Raw genomic sequence first — 16200 nt, 5'->3', positions numbered from 1 at the left:
GCAGTGAAGCATTAGCTTCTCATTCTTATTTAATAGTAATAATGATGATGATGATGGTATTTGTTAAGTGCTTACTATGTGCCAAGCACTGTTCTAAGCACTGGGGTTGATACAAGGTAATCAGGTTGTCCCACGTGGGGGTCATAGCCTTAATTTTCATTTTACAGATGATCTAACTGAGGCAGAGAGAAGTTAAGTGATTTGTCCAAGGTCACACAGCAGGCAAGTAGAGGAGCTGGGATTATTATTTGGGCTCCAGGTGCTGACTCTCGTGGATGGTTTCCACACTGGCTTAGGGACAGAAGGAGCTGTGGACCTTAGACTATCTGAAGATGCACTGAGCCATTCTAAAGGATTGTTTTAGGTGAAAACAGAAAGCCCCGAACTTAAAACTTTGCATAAGGGAAGAACTGAGTTATCCTACAACTATTTGGCTTTAAAATATTTTGACTAGTAACTCTGTGTGTTAAATGGTTTGTCAATCTTTAAAGAATTGGATTTAAAGAATCATGTTGTTTCACATAGGCATGTCTAGTTCATTTAAGTGAAACTAGAATACAGTTAAGCAAGATAATGATCATGATAGGTTGCTGTTCAAAGGAAATAAAATGGTATCCAAACATGCCTAATAAATTTTGTCCTATCACTCTCCAGCTTGGCCCTAAATTGCCTGCACCGGAATATAATCAGAGTGTATTTCAGTATTTTACTGGAAACCACACAGCACATTGTATTTTTTGCTATTTAAAGCCAATGGGTCAGAGAGGGAGTTATCTGTCTTGACGTGAGTTGAAATATATGATGATTATGAAAATATATAGATGGAAAATACAGCATATCTTGCCAATCCTGTAGCATGATTAGCACCAGCTCAGAATTTCACTGATCTCAAAACCTCCAGTCAGTACAAAGGTAAGCAGAAGCTCATTCTCTGCCTGCGAACTGGACTTGCCTCTTCCTATTCATTGATGTACTGTCTTGGAGTATTGAATCAAATTTTAAAGGGTAATAACCACTGGTGAAGCCAAAAAGACTTATAAAGTACTGTATATCAAGGAAGGAAAGCACAGAAGTCTGGTCCGAGAAGAGTTAATAAAGCTAACAATTTATACAGAGATTGCAAATATAGAAAAAATTTCAGGTATTTAAAAAAACAGCATCACTCAAATAATGTGGTTACAACAGGCAAACAGTAGTTTCAAAAATGGAAAGAATCTGAGCAGACTACACCTGCCTCCAGCCTAGTTTTCAATCCAACAAAAGGAAGTAGAAGGTATCTGTCCTTTTGGTCAAGCTTCAGCACAGATCCTTTGAAAAGGTGAGATTAGAGGCCCTGCAGCAGGTCCATGGTACAACTTTCTCATATGTGCCTTCTAATTGGTTCAGGAGTTTATACCAATATTAATATTAATTCATAATCAATATTATGAGTTCAGGAGTTCATAATAAGGCAGGAAATGTCAAAGGGTGCCGTGGTGGCAGACCTAACCTCCCTCCCCTCCCCACAGTGCCTGCCTGCCTTGACTCTCAGTCCACCCAGGGATGATAGAATGTCAATCAGGCTGATTGCTGATGTCATGGTTTCTGAAATGGACTCAGAATTGGGCTAAGTAGTTTTGGGTCTACACTCCATAGCTTCTGCTGCCATTAGCTAGGAGATGGGCATTAGGCTTTCCCCATAAGGATTCATAACTAAAACTGAGCTTTCCCATGAAAAATCGGTTTGGGGTCCTTGTGTAGACATGGCATCTTGCAGGGAAAGTCCTGTTCTGGGTGATCCGAAAGGCAGTCTGTCTCCCCCGATTAGATTGTAAGCCCGTCAAAGGGCAGGGACTGTCTCTATCTGTTACCGATTTGTACATTCCATGCACTTAGTACAGTGCTCTGCACATAGTAAACGCTCAATAAATACGAATGAATGAATGAATGAATGAATGAATGAATGAATGAATGAATAACAAAGAAAGAAGACACATAACTCTGGAACTTTTAGATGGTTAAACCCTACTGGAGGAGAAGGGGTAGTCACAGCCTATTACGATCTTAACCTGATGAAGCAGTGGTGCCAAAAACCATTTTTCTCTAGTATTCCTGTTATTTAAGACCAAATACATACGCACACATCATGCAAGTCACATTTCTGGAAGATTGAAAATATGGTGTGAAAGGAAGTTCTTTTTCCCCCACTCAAATAGTTTTGAAAAGATTTTAATACACATTTACCATTGAAAATAATAATAATAATAATTGTGGTATTTGCCAAGCATTTACTATGTGCCAAGCAATGGGGTAGATATAAGAAAATCAGGCCTCTCATGAAGCTCACAGTCTAAATAGGAAGGGGAACAGGTATTGAATCCTCATTTTGCAGGTGAGGGAACTGAGGCACAGAGAAGTGAAGTGATTTGCCCAAGCCTACACAACAGGTAAGTGGCAGAGCTGGGATTAGCACCCAAATCCTCCGACTCCCAGGCCTGTGCTCTTTCCATGAGGCTATGCTGCTTCTCAAGCATGTGAGCCCTCACTAGCTCTTCAATCTCTGACCATTAACCACTTTTAATCATCATCATCATCAAGGTATTTGTTAAGCGATTATTATCTTCCAGGCACCGTACTAAATGCCAGGCTGGATACAAGCAAATCGGGTTGGATATAGTCCCTGTTCCACTGGAGGCTCACAGTCTCAATCCCCATTTTCCAGATGAGGCAACTGAGGTAACAGATTAGTGAGTTGCCCAAAGCCACACAGCAGACAAGTGGTGGAGCCAGGATTAGAGCCCAGGTCCTTCGGACTCCCAGGCCCGTGCTCTATCCACTACACCATGCTGCTCTCTGTGCTTCATGTTGTTTTATGAACACACAGATTATTGAAATTCTGAACCGAGGTTTCAATTATCCTTCCAGGTACAGGGGAGATCTCAAAAGAGAATGAAAGCCTCTCTTAGGAATGTATGAATCATTCTCAACACTTGGTATTTCAGAATATGTCCCTCATTGATGTATATTTCATTCTGACAGTATATTATATGTAGCTGCATTCACTGCAGGGTGAAAAATGCATCGACCGCACCAGGTGTAGTACAGTATGCACTTAAGCTGGCCCACCCCCACCCTCTTCTCATGAAACGTAACTCTTTTTGTTTCTTTCAAACATGTACCCACAAGACATATCATCTAATGTCAGGTATGAAACCTTTCTGATGTGAATTCCAGCTACAGTACAGGGACCCTGAGGCCATTTCTTTATCTTGCTGTGACAATCATCACCTCTTCAAAGTCTGAGCCTGGGCCACAAAGCTACTTTTCGGGCACCGCTTTGCCACTGGCACTTACAATGGAAATGAGATTGATAGGATCAATGGACCAAAACCTAGATCCCTTTAGCCCCACTAGATCCCCAAGACTCCAATCCAGATCCTGAAGAGTGAGCTTGGCATGGTTACACTCCTGAAAAGTACTTAGATGCATAAAAACCTTTGGTCTGAAAGAGCCACGTATTTCTCCCTGAAATGTTTGGGTAGTTCAAGGGCAAAGTGAGAGCTAGAGCCTCCAGATCATGTAAGTAATGATAATAATAATAATAGGGTTTGTTAAGCACTTACTATGTGCCAAGCACTATTCTAAATCCTGAATGTATGCAAGTGTGCTAACAGTGCACCAGCAGAGTTTCACCTGTCCCCAGATTAAAACATTTTATTATGAATTTTGATTAATCTCTAAAGTCCAAATCAAGATCCTTGTTCAGTGTAATACTTCACATCTTGGTCATTCAAAGAAGAAAACTTTCATCTCCTTCAACCAAAGTTCTCCCCTGAAAAGGCACACCTTTGACTTTGGACACATTTCAGCACTAGGCACACCTGACAAGAATTTGAAATGAAAAATAAAAAATCACAAATCCCAGTGCCGTTTTAGTGATGCCAACATGAACTGACTTCAGCAAGCTAATGAAAATGGGCCTGGTAAATAATTCCTTTTGCCACTACTGAGCCAAATAGGGCTAGAAATGGTTAAAATGAATTAGAGCAGACAAGGCAGTTAGTCAGTCCCTTAACTTGAGACTTGTCCCATAGTAATTCAGGGCAAAAACTGCATTTTTCTATTGAGAAATTATCTCTAAGAAACAAGCTCACCCCTTGGAGGCAGGTCCCAAGGTAAACCACTGAACTGCCAAATCTGGAGGTACTGATTATCTATCTAGTTTTTGGATTATCCACGTTCTTTACTTCTCTTCTTTTTCTCTCCTAGTCCCCATTTTTAGTCATTTCATTGCCCCTCCACCAGAAACGAAGAAGTAAAGTTCAAATCAGATAGTTCTGCTGCACAAAGAATTTAAATTAGAACCTATTTGGTGATCCCTTGTTCCTGCAAGTCCAATGAGAGAGGAATCAAACCTGAGAAGAAGGATAGGTGAATCCTCCATTTAGCTTCTTGGTGGAGGCCAGAAGAGATTAATATGACTACATCATGTGCATACCGGGCCAGCTTCATAGCAGTTAGGGGAAAAAGAAAAAGAATTCAAGTTGGTATGATCTGAAGATTTCCTGCCATGTTTTCAGTCCAATGAAAGGGAAGTCGATAACTCCTTTTTTGTTGTTTTTTATTACAATTAAGTATCATTTCACCTTGAGAATGCCAGACTTGTGGAGACAAGGCAGTTAGTAGCTTTCTTGTGAGTGCCTCCTCATTGGCAGGGAAATATTCATAATTGACTGTTGTGGTCCAGATGTGGTAGTGGCCTTGCCCTTCAACCCCATTCCGAACTTGTTGTTGCCTTACTGGACTCTGGAAACTATTCTGAGGTCACCCAGGTCAGTAGTGGGATAGAAGGACAAAATTGAGGAGGGCCGAAACATCTCTGATGCTTCCGGCCAATCAAGTCAGCATGTTTTGGGGTTTTTTTGTTTTGTTTTTATAGCATTTGTTAAATGTGTACTTGTGCCAGGTACTGTACTATGTGCTGGGGTAGATAATAATAATAATAATTATGGTATCTATTAAGCACTTGCTATGTGTCAAGCACTCCTCTAAGCACTGGGGTAGATACAAGGTAATCAGGTTGTCCCACGTGGGGCTCACAGTCTTAATCCCCATTTTACAGATGAGGTAACTGAGGCACAGAGAAATTAAGTGGCTCGCCCAAGGTCACACAGCAGACAAGTGCAGAGCCGGGATTAGAAACTTTGTCCTTTGACTCCCAAACCCATGCTCTTGCCACTAAGCTAATCAGATTGGACACAGTCTATGTCCTATGTGGGGCTCACAGTCTCAATTCCCATTTTATAGATGAGGTAACAGAGAAGTGAAGTGGCTTGCTCAAGGTCACACAGCAGATGTGGTGGAGCCAGAATTAGAATCCAGGACCTTCTTGACTCCCAGTTCCATACTCTATCCCCTAGACCACGCTGCTTCTTATGTGGATGCCACTTAAAGTCAGATGGGCAGGACTAGACGTATGTGGCTCTCATGTTGGTTTTGAATTCATAACTCAGTCACTGTTACAGTTAAATAGGTACTGAGGCTTTCCCTGTGGAGATTTTTTTTAATGGTATTTGTTAAGCACTTACTATGTGCCAGACACCGTACTAAACACTGGGGTAGTTACAAGATAATCAGGTTGGACACAGTCCATGTCCCAAATGGGGTTTACAGTATTAATCACTGTTTTACAGATGAGGTAACTGTGGCACAGAGAAGTTAAGTGTCTTGCCCAAGGTCACACAGCTGACAAATGACAGAGTGAGATTAGAACCCTGGTCCTTCTGACTCCCAGGACCATGCTCTATCCACTAGGCCATGCTGCTTCCCAACTGAATATTCTCTGCTAAAGCTCTCTTCAAAAAGTATGTTTGCCACATGCAGGTATTCTCATCTTCTCTCTTTCTTCCTCGCTCCTCCACCCCACCCCATGCAAACACCCTTTGCCTACACTAAGAGCATGAAATAAATGGAGGGTTGAGCAATATTCTAGTGAATTTGAGATGAGGAGACAAAAACTCCTGTCTCCACCAGTAAAGCATCCCTTTCCTTAATTAATTTTTCCACTGAAACTTCTATTTTGGCCACATTACCACCTGGGATGAGCTGCCTGCTCTCCCACCTCGTACTCACAGAAGAGAGATCCTGTAGGTACTGCAGTTATTCACAGAGGCACACACCATTAGCCCCAGCTCCAAGCCAACCCAGCAACCCTGACTTGAGCACTTGGACCTGGCAGGAAACATCTTAGACTTTGCCACCCCCCTCACATTCCCATCCTCCCACCCTGCTTCATGCTTGGGTGGCCTCTATTTAATTGCCTCAAAACTCCATTTCAGTTTGTCTGTTTAGACATGGCCACACCTCTCACATTTCTGTGGATCTTTCAAGGCTGAAAATAAGTAACTTAAAGCCACCTCAATCAATCAATCAATTAATCAATAAATGGTATTTACTGAACACCTAATTCGTGTTGAGCAGTTTACAGTGCTGGGGAGAGTACAGTGCAATAGACCTAGTAGACACAATCCCTGCCCTTAAGGATTTTACACAAGCTGGGAGCCCATAGAAATATGCTTTCTGCTGCTACCTTTCATTTTGGCCACTGAACCTCTGGTTGTAATTCAACTATAACTTTGCTGGGGAAGACAGAATTTTTGAAATAAATTTTCCTTTAGAAAACTCTAATTTGGGCCCAAATCTGCAGAGAGAAAACCTAATATTAGATGCCAACTTAATCAATCTAGCATATTTGTTGAGCACTTACTGTGTGCAGAGCACTGTACTTACCACTTGGGAGAGTAAAATATAACAGAGATGGTAGAGAGGTTCCCTGCCCACAAGGAGTTTACAGTCTATAGGAGCTAATTCTAATTCATTCATTCAATAGTATTTATTGAGCGCTTACTATGTACAGAGCACTGTACTAAGTGCTTGGAATGTACAAATCGGCAACAGATAAAGACAGTCCCTGCCCTTTGACGGGCTTACAGTCTAATCGGGGGAGACAGGCAGAATTCTAATGTTAGTGGGCAGGGCCCGACGTAAATAAAATTAATATTTTTGGAGCCATGTACCACTAGTCTCACCTGTTAGCCTATCAGAGGCACCCTGCTGTCAGCATGTCCCCCTGATTGGCAGGCTACTATTTTGAGCTCTCCTACTTACCCTGCCCTGCTCACCCACCCCACTGCCATATTAGGGGCAATCCCCATGCCTCTACTCCTTGAAACCTTATCTAACCCAGGACAGGGTGGCAGGATGGCAGGGTGAGGAAGACAGTACAGAGCAGCCAACACTCCTAGGAAGCTGCTGCAAATCAGGAATACACATATATAATCTCATAGATCTGTAATCTGTAATCTCACAGCCTGCACCTGCTCAATCTAACGCTTTTGAGTCCTTCTGGACAGAATTACAAGAAAAAGTAATAGTATCAAATCCTCCTAACATTATCTGGCTAGCATGGGAGCAATCTTTAGGGCTCTTAAAATACATGGAGATGATGTGAGAATTTTTCAAAATTCAATCTTTTGCAAACATGGCTTGCCCCTACTGGTACCATGTTCATGCCCCATAATGTAACCCTATCTTCTCGCTAGACTCGCTCTGATGTGGCTTTATCATTGCTAGGACAAAAATGGCCAGATGAAATTCCACTAGGGGAAAAAAAACTGTTTTGCAGTGCACCAAATGCTTTAAACAGAGGTCTGAGCAATCAGTCAATCAATCAATTGTATTTATTGAGCATCAACTACTTGTAGAGCACTCTACTAAGTACTTGGGAGAGTACAATGCAACAGAATAAGCAGACATGTTCCCTGCCCACAGTGATCTTACAGTCTCGAGTAGGAGACAGAGATTAATATAAATAAGTATGAGATAAACCCTCCCACCCCTCCAGAACAGGAGAAAGTGAAAAGAAATCAAATACACTCCTGTGATGCCAACTGATCTCCTCCTCCTCACTCCTTTCATTCATTCATTCAATCGTATTATTGAGCTCTTACTGTGTGCTTGGAATGTACAGTTCAGCAACAGATAGAGACAATCCCTGCCCAATAATGGGCTCACAGTGTAAAAGGGGGAGACAGACAGCAAAACAAAACAAGTAGTCAGGCATCAATACCATCAAAATAAATAGAATCATAGATATATACATATCATTAATAAAATAGAGAAATAATATATACAAATATACACAAGTGCTGTGGGGAGGGGAAGGGGGTAAAGCAGAGGGAGGGAGTAGGGGCAATGGGGAGGGAAGGAGGGGCAGAGAGAAAGGGAGGGCTCAGTCTGGGAAGGCCTCCTGGAGAAGGTGAGCTCTCAGTAGGGCTTTGAAGAGGGGAAGAGAGTTAGTTTGGCAGATGTGAGGAGGGAGGGCATTCCAGGTCAGTGGTAGGATGTGGGCCAGGGGTTGACGGCGGGACAGGCAAGAACGAGGCACAGTGAGGAGGTTAGCGGCAGAAGAGCGAAGTGTACAGGGTGAGCTGTAGAAGGAGAAAAGGGAGGTGAAGTAGGAGGGGACAAGGGGATGGAGAGCTTTGAAGCCAAGAGTGAGAAGTTTTTGCTTCATGCACTGGAAATTTTTAAGGAGGGGAGTGACATGCCCACAGCGTTTCTGTATAAAGATAATCCAGGCAGCAGAGTGAAGTATAGACTTAAGCAGGGAGAGATAGGAGGATGGGTGATCAGAGAAGAGGCTGATGCAATAATCCAGTCGGGATATTATACCAACAAGGTAGCAGTTTGGATGGAGAGGAAAGGGCGGATCTGCCACTTCTACCTGCTCAATCTCCAAAAGGGTAACAATATGTTTAGACTGTAAACTTCTTATAGACAAGGAATGCGTCTATCAACTCAGTTGTACTGCACTCTCCCAAGTGATTAGTACAGTGCTCTGCACATGATAAGCCCTCAATAGATACACTGGTTGATTGATAGTTTGAGTGGAGGAACCGTGTGGTAGTTGCTGTCTTTGACATCTGTCACGTGGTTTCTCCCAGTATCCATTCTTCCCAGCATCCAGTTAAGAGGCAGGATGCTGGACTGGATGGAACATTGTTCTGATCCAGTAATGGCATTTTTTGTGTGTGTGTGTTCTTGGATTTTAATGATCATCCTCTTTTCTCTAAAGCACTTCTGCCAAGTCCCATGTGAACAGAGTTAGGGGGAAAGGATGGAGCAGCAGGAGGAGGAACAATCTCATCACAGCTACAGACAGCAATGATTTCTAGATAGAATTTTTATGAAATGTTTGCCACTGTCATGAAGAACTTTAACCTGCACTTTTCTCCAATTTGCTGTGGTGATGGGAAAGGAATGGGTGGTAGCAGGGAGGCAGAGGAGTGCAATACAAAGAAGGTACCAGAGAAGCCCATGAAGGTTACTATTAAAAGGTAAAGCTGATATGACAGCTTTTCCTTTTGAACTGGTCGGTGTATTTTGAGGATTACTCAGGCAAATTTATTTTTAATTTACAGTAAATAAAAGTGCACTGATCACAGAATGGTGACAAAACAACAGCTTAACAAAGTCTTCTATGGGATTCAAAGCTGCCTTTTCTCTTTGTTCAGAGCCTTTGTGAAGAAACAAAAAAAAAGAAATCCCCAGTGATTGTCTAGGTAAAATTAGAGCAAAACTTTCTAAATCTGGTTGCCTTTTTTGGGTCTGGTCTTACCCAAGGAAGAAATGGGCAGAGAGGGGCTTGAGTGGTGTCTTTTTTTGGTCTGGCCCTACCTGGCCCTCAGACACAGGACCCATGGGAAGCAGAACAAACAGAGATCAAACAGAGATCAATGTCAAGCACCCAATAGAGTGGACATTCAATCTGTCTGACTCACACTCTAATCACCTCCAAGCCCTCCACTACTTGGTTAAAAATTGGTCTTTACTTCCTACCGTTTCAACTGTATTATTTTTTCCTCCCAAACCCTCCAACGGGTTCCCACCACCCTGTTTCAGATTCCAGTCTTTCACACTTAATTTCCAAAAAAGACCCCTCATATGCAATGATAAGCCCTCAGTAGATACATTGGTTAATTGATAGATTGAGTGGAAGAACCGTGTGGTAGTTGTTGTCTTTGACATTCGTCACATGGTTTCTTCCAATGCCCATTCTTCCCAGCATCCAGTTAAGAGGCAGGATACTGGACTGGATGGAACATTGTTCTGATCCAGTAATGGCATTTTTTTATGTGTGTGTGTTCTTAGGTTTTAATGTCCGTCCTCTTTTCTCTGAAGCACATCTGCCAAGCCCCGTGTGAACAGAGCTAGGGGGAAAGGATGGAGCAGCATGTTTCTTTCTCCCTCCCTCCTGATCCTCTCTCTCAATCTCCTTTGGCCTTTTCCCTCTGCCAGGTTCCACCACAACTACCCTGATGTTTCCAACAGCATCCCCCTTGGCATCCACCATTTCATTTCTCACCTTCCTCAAAGTGCAAATTTCACCTCCTCCCCGAAGGCTTCTCTGATTAGGAGGGATGGAGTAAGGAGTCTCACACAAAAATGAAAAACATTAACACTTATCCCAGCAGTCCAGATTTAGACACAAAAGCAAAGCTTCTCAAAATCTAAAGAAAAAATCAAAACCCATCACAAGCCATATTGATTTACATATGAATCTAGCAGTGTCCTGTCATTTTAGAAAGATCAAAGCTCTTAGGGCCAGAGGCTGTTCTTTATGTGCACTATGCCTTAGTGCGGCTTTTGTCTCCAAAATGGGCAAAACCCATTTCAATCCATCAATCACCTTTATTAGGTTCTTACTGTGTGCAGAGCACTGTACTAAGCACTTGGGAGAGTACGATAAAAGAGAGTTGGTCTTTCTAGGCAGCAATTAGTCATCAGAAGGACCAGCCGAAGAGAAAACAGAGGTATTCAGCAGCATCCATGAGATTAATAATAATATTTATTAAGCGCTTACTATGTGTCAAGCACTGTTCTAAGCACTGGGGTAGATACAAGCTAATCAGGTTGGACATAGTCCTTGCCTCACATGGAGCTCACAGTCTTAATAAGCAGCCAGTAGAGTACTGCTCATCCAATGAGTCAAAGGGCTAGTGAATATACCTTACTATATTGTTTGTGTGTACCGACTATTCTTCATCAGTCATACACATAGATGGAGTCCCACTTCAGCAGCATCAGCTTTGAATGTGAAGGACAGATCTATATATACCTATAGCCTACTAGAGGAAAATTTAGCCCTTCTTTAAAGAAAATAAACTTCAACGATATTGATAAAGCTGAAGGGGATCAGTTGATGTGGCTTGATCTGTTTGACCCAAATTTCAGTTTTATCAAAGGTTTCTAACTCCTGCTGAATTTAGCAGCCTAGCCTCATTCCAAGTACTATACCCAATCTTGCTATCTTTCAAAACTCCTAATGCCTTTTGACTATAGTGGCAGTGATATCTCAAAACAGTAACATGGATCCCCTTAAATTAAGATGCACAACATTTTAAAAATTGTGTTCTAGGGTTTTCCTCATTTAGGGAGAAAAATTGGGTGAATAAAAATCACTCCCCCAACTACAAAATGGCCAAAAGCCTCTCTCTCTCTTTTTCTCTCTCTCTCTCTTTCTCTCTTTTTCTCTCTCTCCTTTCCCCCTTGCCCTCTCCCCATATGACATTTCAAGGTATCTAAGTGTCCACACAATGATAATGCCTTGTTGATCATTCAGTGAGCTTTGAGAGGGTGACAGTGTATGTTCTGCAATACATAAGACTCATGTAAAGGGTAACCATTATTCTAAGGCTGTTGTATTTAAACAGATAAATTAAAGTGAAGAGTTGAGCAATTATTCAGTCACTTGATCCATATAGACCAACGGCTTTTCAGAGAACTGGTTTTTTTTTCCTCAGTTGTTGCCTAGGTGTCTTTTTTTCCCCAATGCTTCCATTTTTTGACTCAACTTTTTACTTTTCCTGTTTCTACCCAGCCTGAGACTGCTTTGAAGGTGTCCATTTTACAAATTTTTAGCATCATCCCTTTGCTTTTTTTCAGTTTTCACTGGTTGACACAGTGTTTATTTGGTTAGACTGTGTGTGAAAGGATGTGCATCTTCTCTTAGGTCAAGTTCTTTTTGTTCAAATTATTTCAGTAAGTCAGGCCTACAAATACATAAATAGTTCAGGCCAAAATAAATACTTTCTCCTGGAATACTGAGAGAGTATCTTGGAGGACCTGAGATCTTGGTTAATTTGCAAGTGTAGACCCAACTTATGAGCTTGTAGGAATACAGGCTAACATGCAGGCAGTTACAGAATTATTTTGCTATATATTACTCTCCTGCAGTGCATGTCCCAGAGAGGTACCCGGTGATATGAGCTTGTCTGAACTGTCCTCAGCATCCCTGATGAAGAAGAAAGTTCATCTCATTCAACTCTTTACTACCTCAGACAGCCTCCTCTGCCTGACCCCATTGGTGGCCTTGTGGTTCCAGCCCCAGCCGTACATTGCAAGAAGGTAACATACCCACTTTCAGCTCTTTTCCAAAGACCGTCCTCTCTCCCAGAGCAGAACAGTTCCAGCGTCCATTGCGGAACTGAAATTGACACTCGTTGATTCCCATTTGAGACCCTTCTCCGATCACGATGATAGCGTCAGGTCTGCTCTGACAGATTGCCCTCTGTCTGGGAGCCAGCCCTGGGATCTTATTACAAATGACACTGGCCCCGAGAGCCACCACTGAGGAGAAGCCCCTGGAAGGAGAAGAAAGACAAACCAGTCATCAGGGCAAAAAACAGTTTCTCAGGTCACATTGATTCCCTACACGGGGGTGGGGATAGGGGTTGGGAGGAGTGGGGGTGTGTGAGACTAATTCAGGATGCTTTATTTAAAGAGAAAAGACTTGAACTTTATCTCAGCAAAGCATGTAATCACCAGGATCTGGTCCTTAGTTCAAGCCACGGAGAACTAAGAGAAGTTTGCTTAAAGGACTACGAGTATTGTGATGATTAGCAATAAATGCTATGCTAATGCAAGTTATATGGCATTGTGCATATAGATATTACAATATTAATAATTGTGGTATTTGTTAAGCGCTTACTATGTGTCAGGCACTGGTCAGAGGAGCAGCATGGCTCAGTGGAAAGAGCCCGGGCTTGGGAGTCAGAGGTCATGGGTTCAAATTCCAGCCCTGCAACTTAGCTGTGTGACTGTGGGCAAGTCACTTCACTTCTCTGTGCCTCAGTTACCTCATCTGTAAAATGGGGATGAAGACTGTGAGCCTCATGTGGGACAACCTGATTACCCTGTATCTACCCCAGCGCTTAGAACAGTGCTCTGCACATAGTAAGCGCTTAACAAATACCAACATTATTATTATTATTATTATTATTATTACTGAGCCCTGGGCTGGATACAAGCAAATCAGGTTGGACACAGTCCCTGTCCCACATGGGACTTGTAGTCTAAATCTCCATTTTACAGATGAGGTAACTGAGGCACTTGAGTGTTAAGTGACTTGCCCAAGGTCACACAGCAGACAAGTAGTGGAGCCGGGATTAGAACCCAGGTCCTTCTGACTCCTAGGCCTGTGCTCTATCCACTTGACCACACTGCTTCTCTAAATACAGAACTTTTTTTGTTCATGGTATTTGTTAAATGCGTACTATGTGCCATGCGTTGTACTAAGCGCTGGGATAAATTCAAGCTAATCAGGTTGGACACATTTCCTGTCCCACATAGGGCTCACGGCCTTAATCCCCATTTTATGGTTGAGGGAATTGAGGAACAGAGAAGTTAAGTCACTTGCCACCAGTCACACAGCAGACAAGCCGGGGAACCAGAATTAGAACCTAGGTCCTCTTTGACCGCTACCCCATCTCCTCCCTGCTAATGGAGGTTAATGTTACTGGTGGATTGTGTGTATTCCGGGCGGGGGGGGGGGTGTAATATAGTATATACCGTCGTCCTCGTTTTCCCTCCCGTAATGGAGGCAAACCCAACGTGTCTGCTGGGGACAAGAACACAGTGACGTTTAGAGGAAAGAGTGGATCAGTGTGGCCGCCTCGCCTTTTTCCCGCTGATGGGGTGGGGATTGGGGGGCGGGTGGGCGATAGGAGAGTAGAAGCGGTTGAGAGGAGGGGAGAGGGGACTGGTTTATTTTCTTTGTCAATTTTTTTCCCCCTCATTCGTAATTAGGCTCAGGATCAAAGAGCGTGCTCGGTCTTCGCCGAAACGTGACCGGACTTTCTGATAACTAAGTGAGAGCGCGGGCCGGCGTGTGGGCAGGGGGCGGAGTGTGTATATGTGTGGGGGGGGGGGGTGGCGGAGGGGGGGCGGGGGGAGTAGTTGGAGATTTTTTAAATTACCAATAAAAGACCCACAGCACTACGGGGTAGCAACCTGCCAGGGGTACCTCCCTGCCGCTGTTTGATGTCTCTACCGGGGTGTCCCTCGGTGGGAAGGGAGCCGGGAGGGGAACTAGCCCCTCGGGATCGCCTCTTTTTATTGCTGTATTGTAGTCTCCCAAGCGCTTAGTATGGTGCTCTGCACCCAGTAAGCGCTCAATAAACACGACTGAACGAATGAACCAATCCTTCCGACACCAGTCCAAGCCCCGCTCCGCCCGGGGACTCAACGTCCACCCCGACGAGAGCTGGTTACCCACCCCCACGGGGCTTCAGTCACCCCAACTCGCCGCTGGAGTAACTTGCCCTGTGACCCCCAGTCCCGGCTGGAAAAGCTGGGAATAGGGGAAGGAAGAGGAAGGGAGGGGGTGAAGGCAAGGAGGTGAGGGGCGCGAGCGGGGGCCGGGCTTGGAGAGGTGCAGAGCTGTCCACTCCGCGCCGGGTCTGTAGAGCGTTGTGTGAGTCTCGCTTTGTGGATGACCGTGGGGATCTGTGCTTAGGTATGTCTGTGTCGCTATACGTGTAAGGAGTGTGCGTTTGTGTGTTTGTGTGTGCGCGCGCGCAGCAGAGGGGACAAGTCCCCGGCCGGCGTTATCTCCGGGTACCGTACCGTACCGTACCTGGGTGTGTTTGTGCATCTCTATCCCCAGTCCCTTTCTCCGCATCTCTCCCATCCCTACCTCTCTCTGATCACCACCACCCACCCACCCCCGCCCCGCCCCGGATTCGCTCCGTTCTGGGCAGGAGATTTGGCCACTCCTGGCTCTGACCACCGCATCCTCTTTTTCGCTGTCTCCGCCAGACCCCAACTCCGCCAACTTTCCCCAGGAGGCACGAGCAAGTCCGGGCAGGGGTCAGACAAAGAGGGTGGGGGGAGGAAGGGGCGTCGAGGCTAGGAGCTCCGCATCCCCGGTCCCCCGATCCTCCGACTTCCCACCCTCTAGCCCCTGCCCCCGGCGTCTTACCCAATCTTGATATAGACGATTCCCAGGCTCAGGAAGATGTGGAAGATCCAACGCCTTGTTTTCCGGTTCATATTCCCCGCTGGCGGCGCTCAGCTTGTCATGCACAGGGTGGGAGGGGGCTGGGGGCTGCGAGGCTAAGGCTTGGGCTCGGGCCGGGGGCGCCCTGCACGGGGCTGAGCCCCCCGGCAACGCAGCAGGCGGGACCTCTGGGGCCGGGAAGAGTCGGACACTGAGCAGGAGCCCGGAGCAGTCTTTGTAAATTCCAAGAGACAATCAAAGCAATCACCATATCCCGCACAGGGGCTCCCGGGGCTAAGGCTAGAGCAGGGGGGCAATGGGGTGAGAGCGGGAAGAGAGAGCCCGTGCCTCTATGATGGGGAAGGTCTCCGGTTTGTTCTGGGTTGGAAAGACTACTCTTTGAAGCTCTGAAGCGTCTGCCGTCTATCTGGATCTATCTAGGTCTCTCACTCTCTCGCTCTTTTTCTCTCTTTCCTCTTTCTATCCCGGTTTCTCTCCCTAGGTATCTATCTCTCCGTGGCCCTCTCTGTCTGTCTCCCTCTCTCTCTTTCTATCTTGGATTTCTCTCCTTGTCGCACGTATCCCCCTGAGTACTGGGATTACTCAGAGCGTTGGGGCTGCGCGTCTCTCCCGAGCCCCTCTGGTTCAATGTTACTATCTCTCTCCTCTTCTCCCAATATTCGGGGCGTGTTCTCAGGGAAGGGGGACGGGGGGGTTGGGGGGACGGACTGCCTAAATAATAAAAAAAGGAGGGGAGGGAGTGGGGCGAGACGGCGGAGGCTGGGAAGGGGAGTGTGGCTGGGTGGGGGGAAGGGGGGAGGAGGAGAGGGGCGTGAGAACCCGCCCGCCCGCCGATCACCTGCTTGAAAGCGCGCACTGCC

At 45.0% G+C, this 16200-nt stretch overlaps 1 protein-coding gene across 1 annotated transcript in view; it reads right to left on the bottom strand.

The window, feature by feature from the left end:
* Positions 1-15983, bottom strand: part of WNT7A (Wnt family member 7A) — a 62662-nt gene extending 46679 nt beyond the window's left edge. The window contains exons 1-2 of the mRNA XM_029052241.2: positions 15302-15983; positions 12457-12683 (exon numbers count right to left, since the gene is read on the bottom strand). Of these exons, the coding sequence (XP_028908074.1) occupies positions 12457-12683; positions 15302-15372 (298 nt within the window). The 5' untranslated portion in view covers positions 15373-15983. The remainder of the gene's footprint in view (positions 1-12456; positions 12684-15301) is intronic.
* Between the last annotated feature and the right edge of the window lie 217 nt (positions 15984-16200).

Source organism: Ornithorhynchus anatinus, chromosome X1 (genome assembly GCF_004115215.2).
Source record: "Ornithorhynchus anatinus isolate Pmale09 chromosome X1, mOrnAna1.pri.v4, whole genome shotgun sequence".
NCBI classification, from domain to species: Eukaryota; Metazoa; Chordata; class Mammalia; order Monotremata; family Ornithorhynchidae; genus Ornithorhynchus; species Ornithorhynchus anatinus.
The sequence above is the reverse complement of the archived record's forward strand: the minus strand, read 5'-3'. Positions and strand labels throughout refer to the sequence as shown.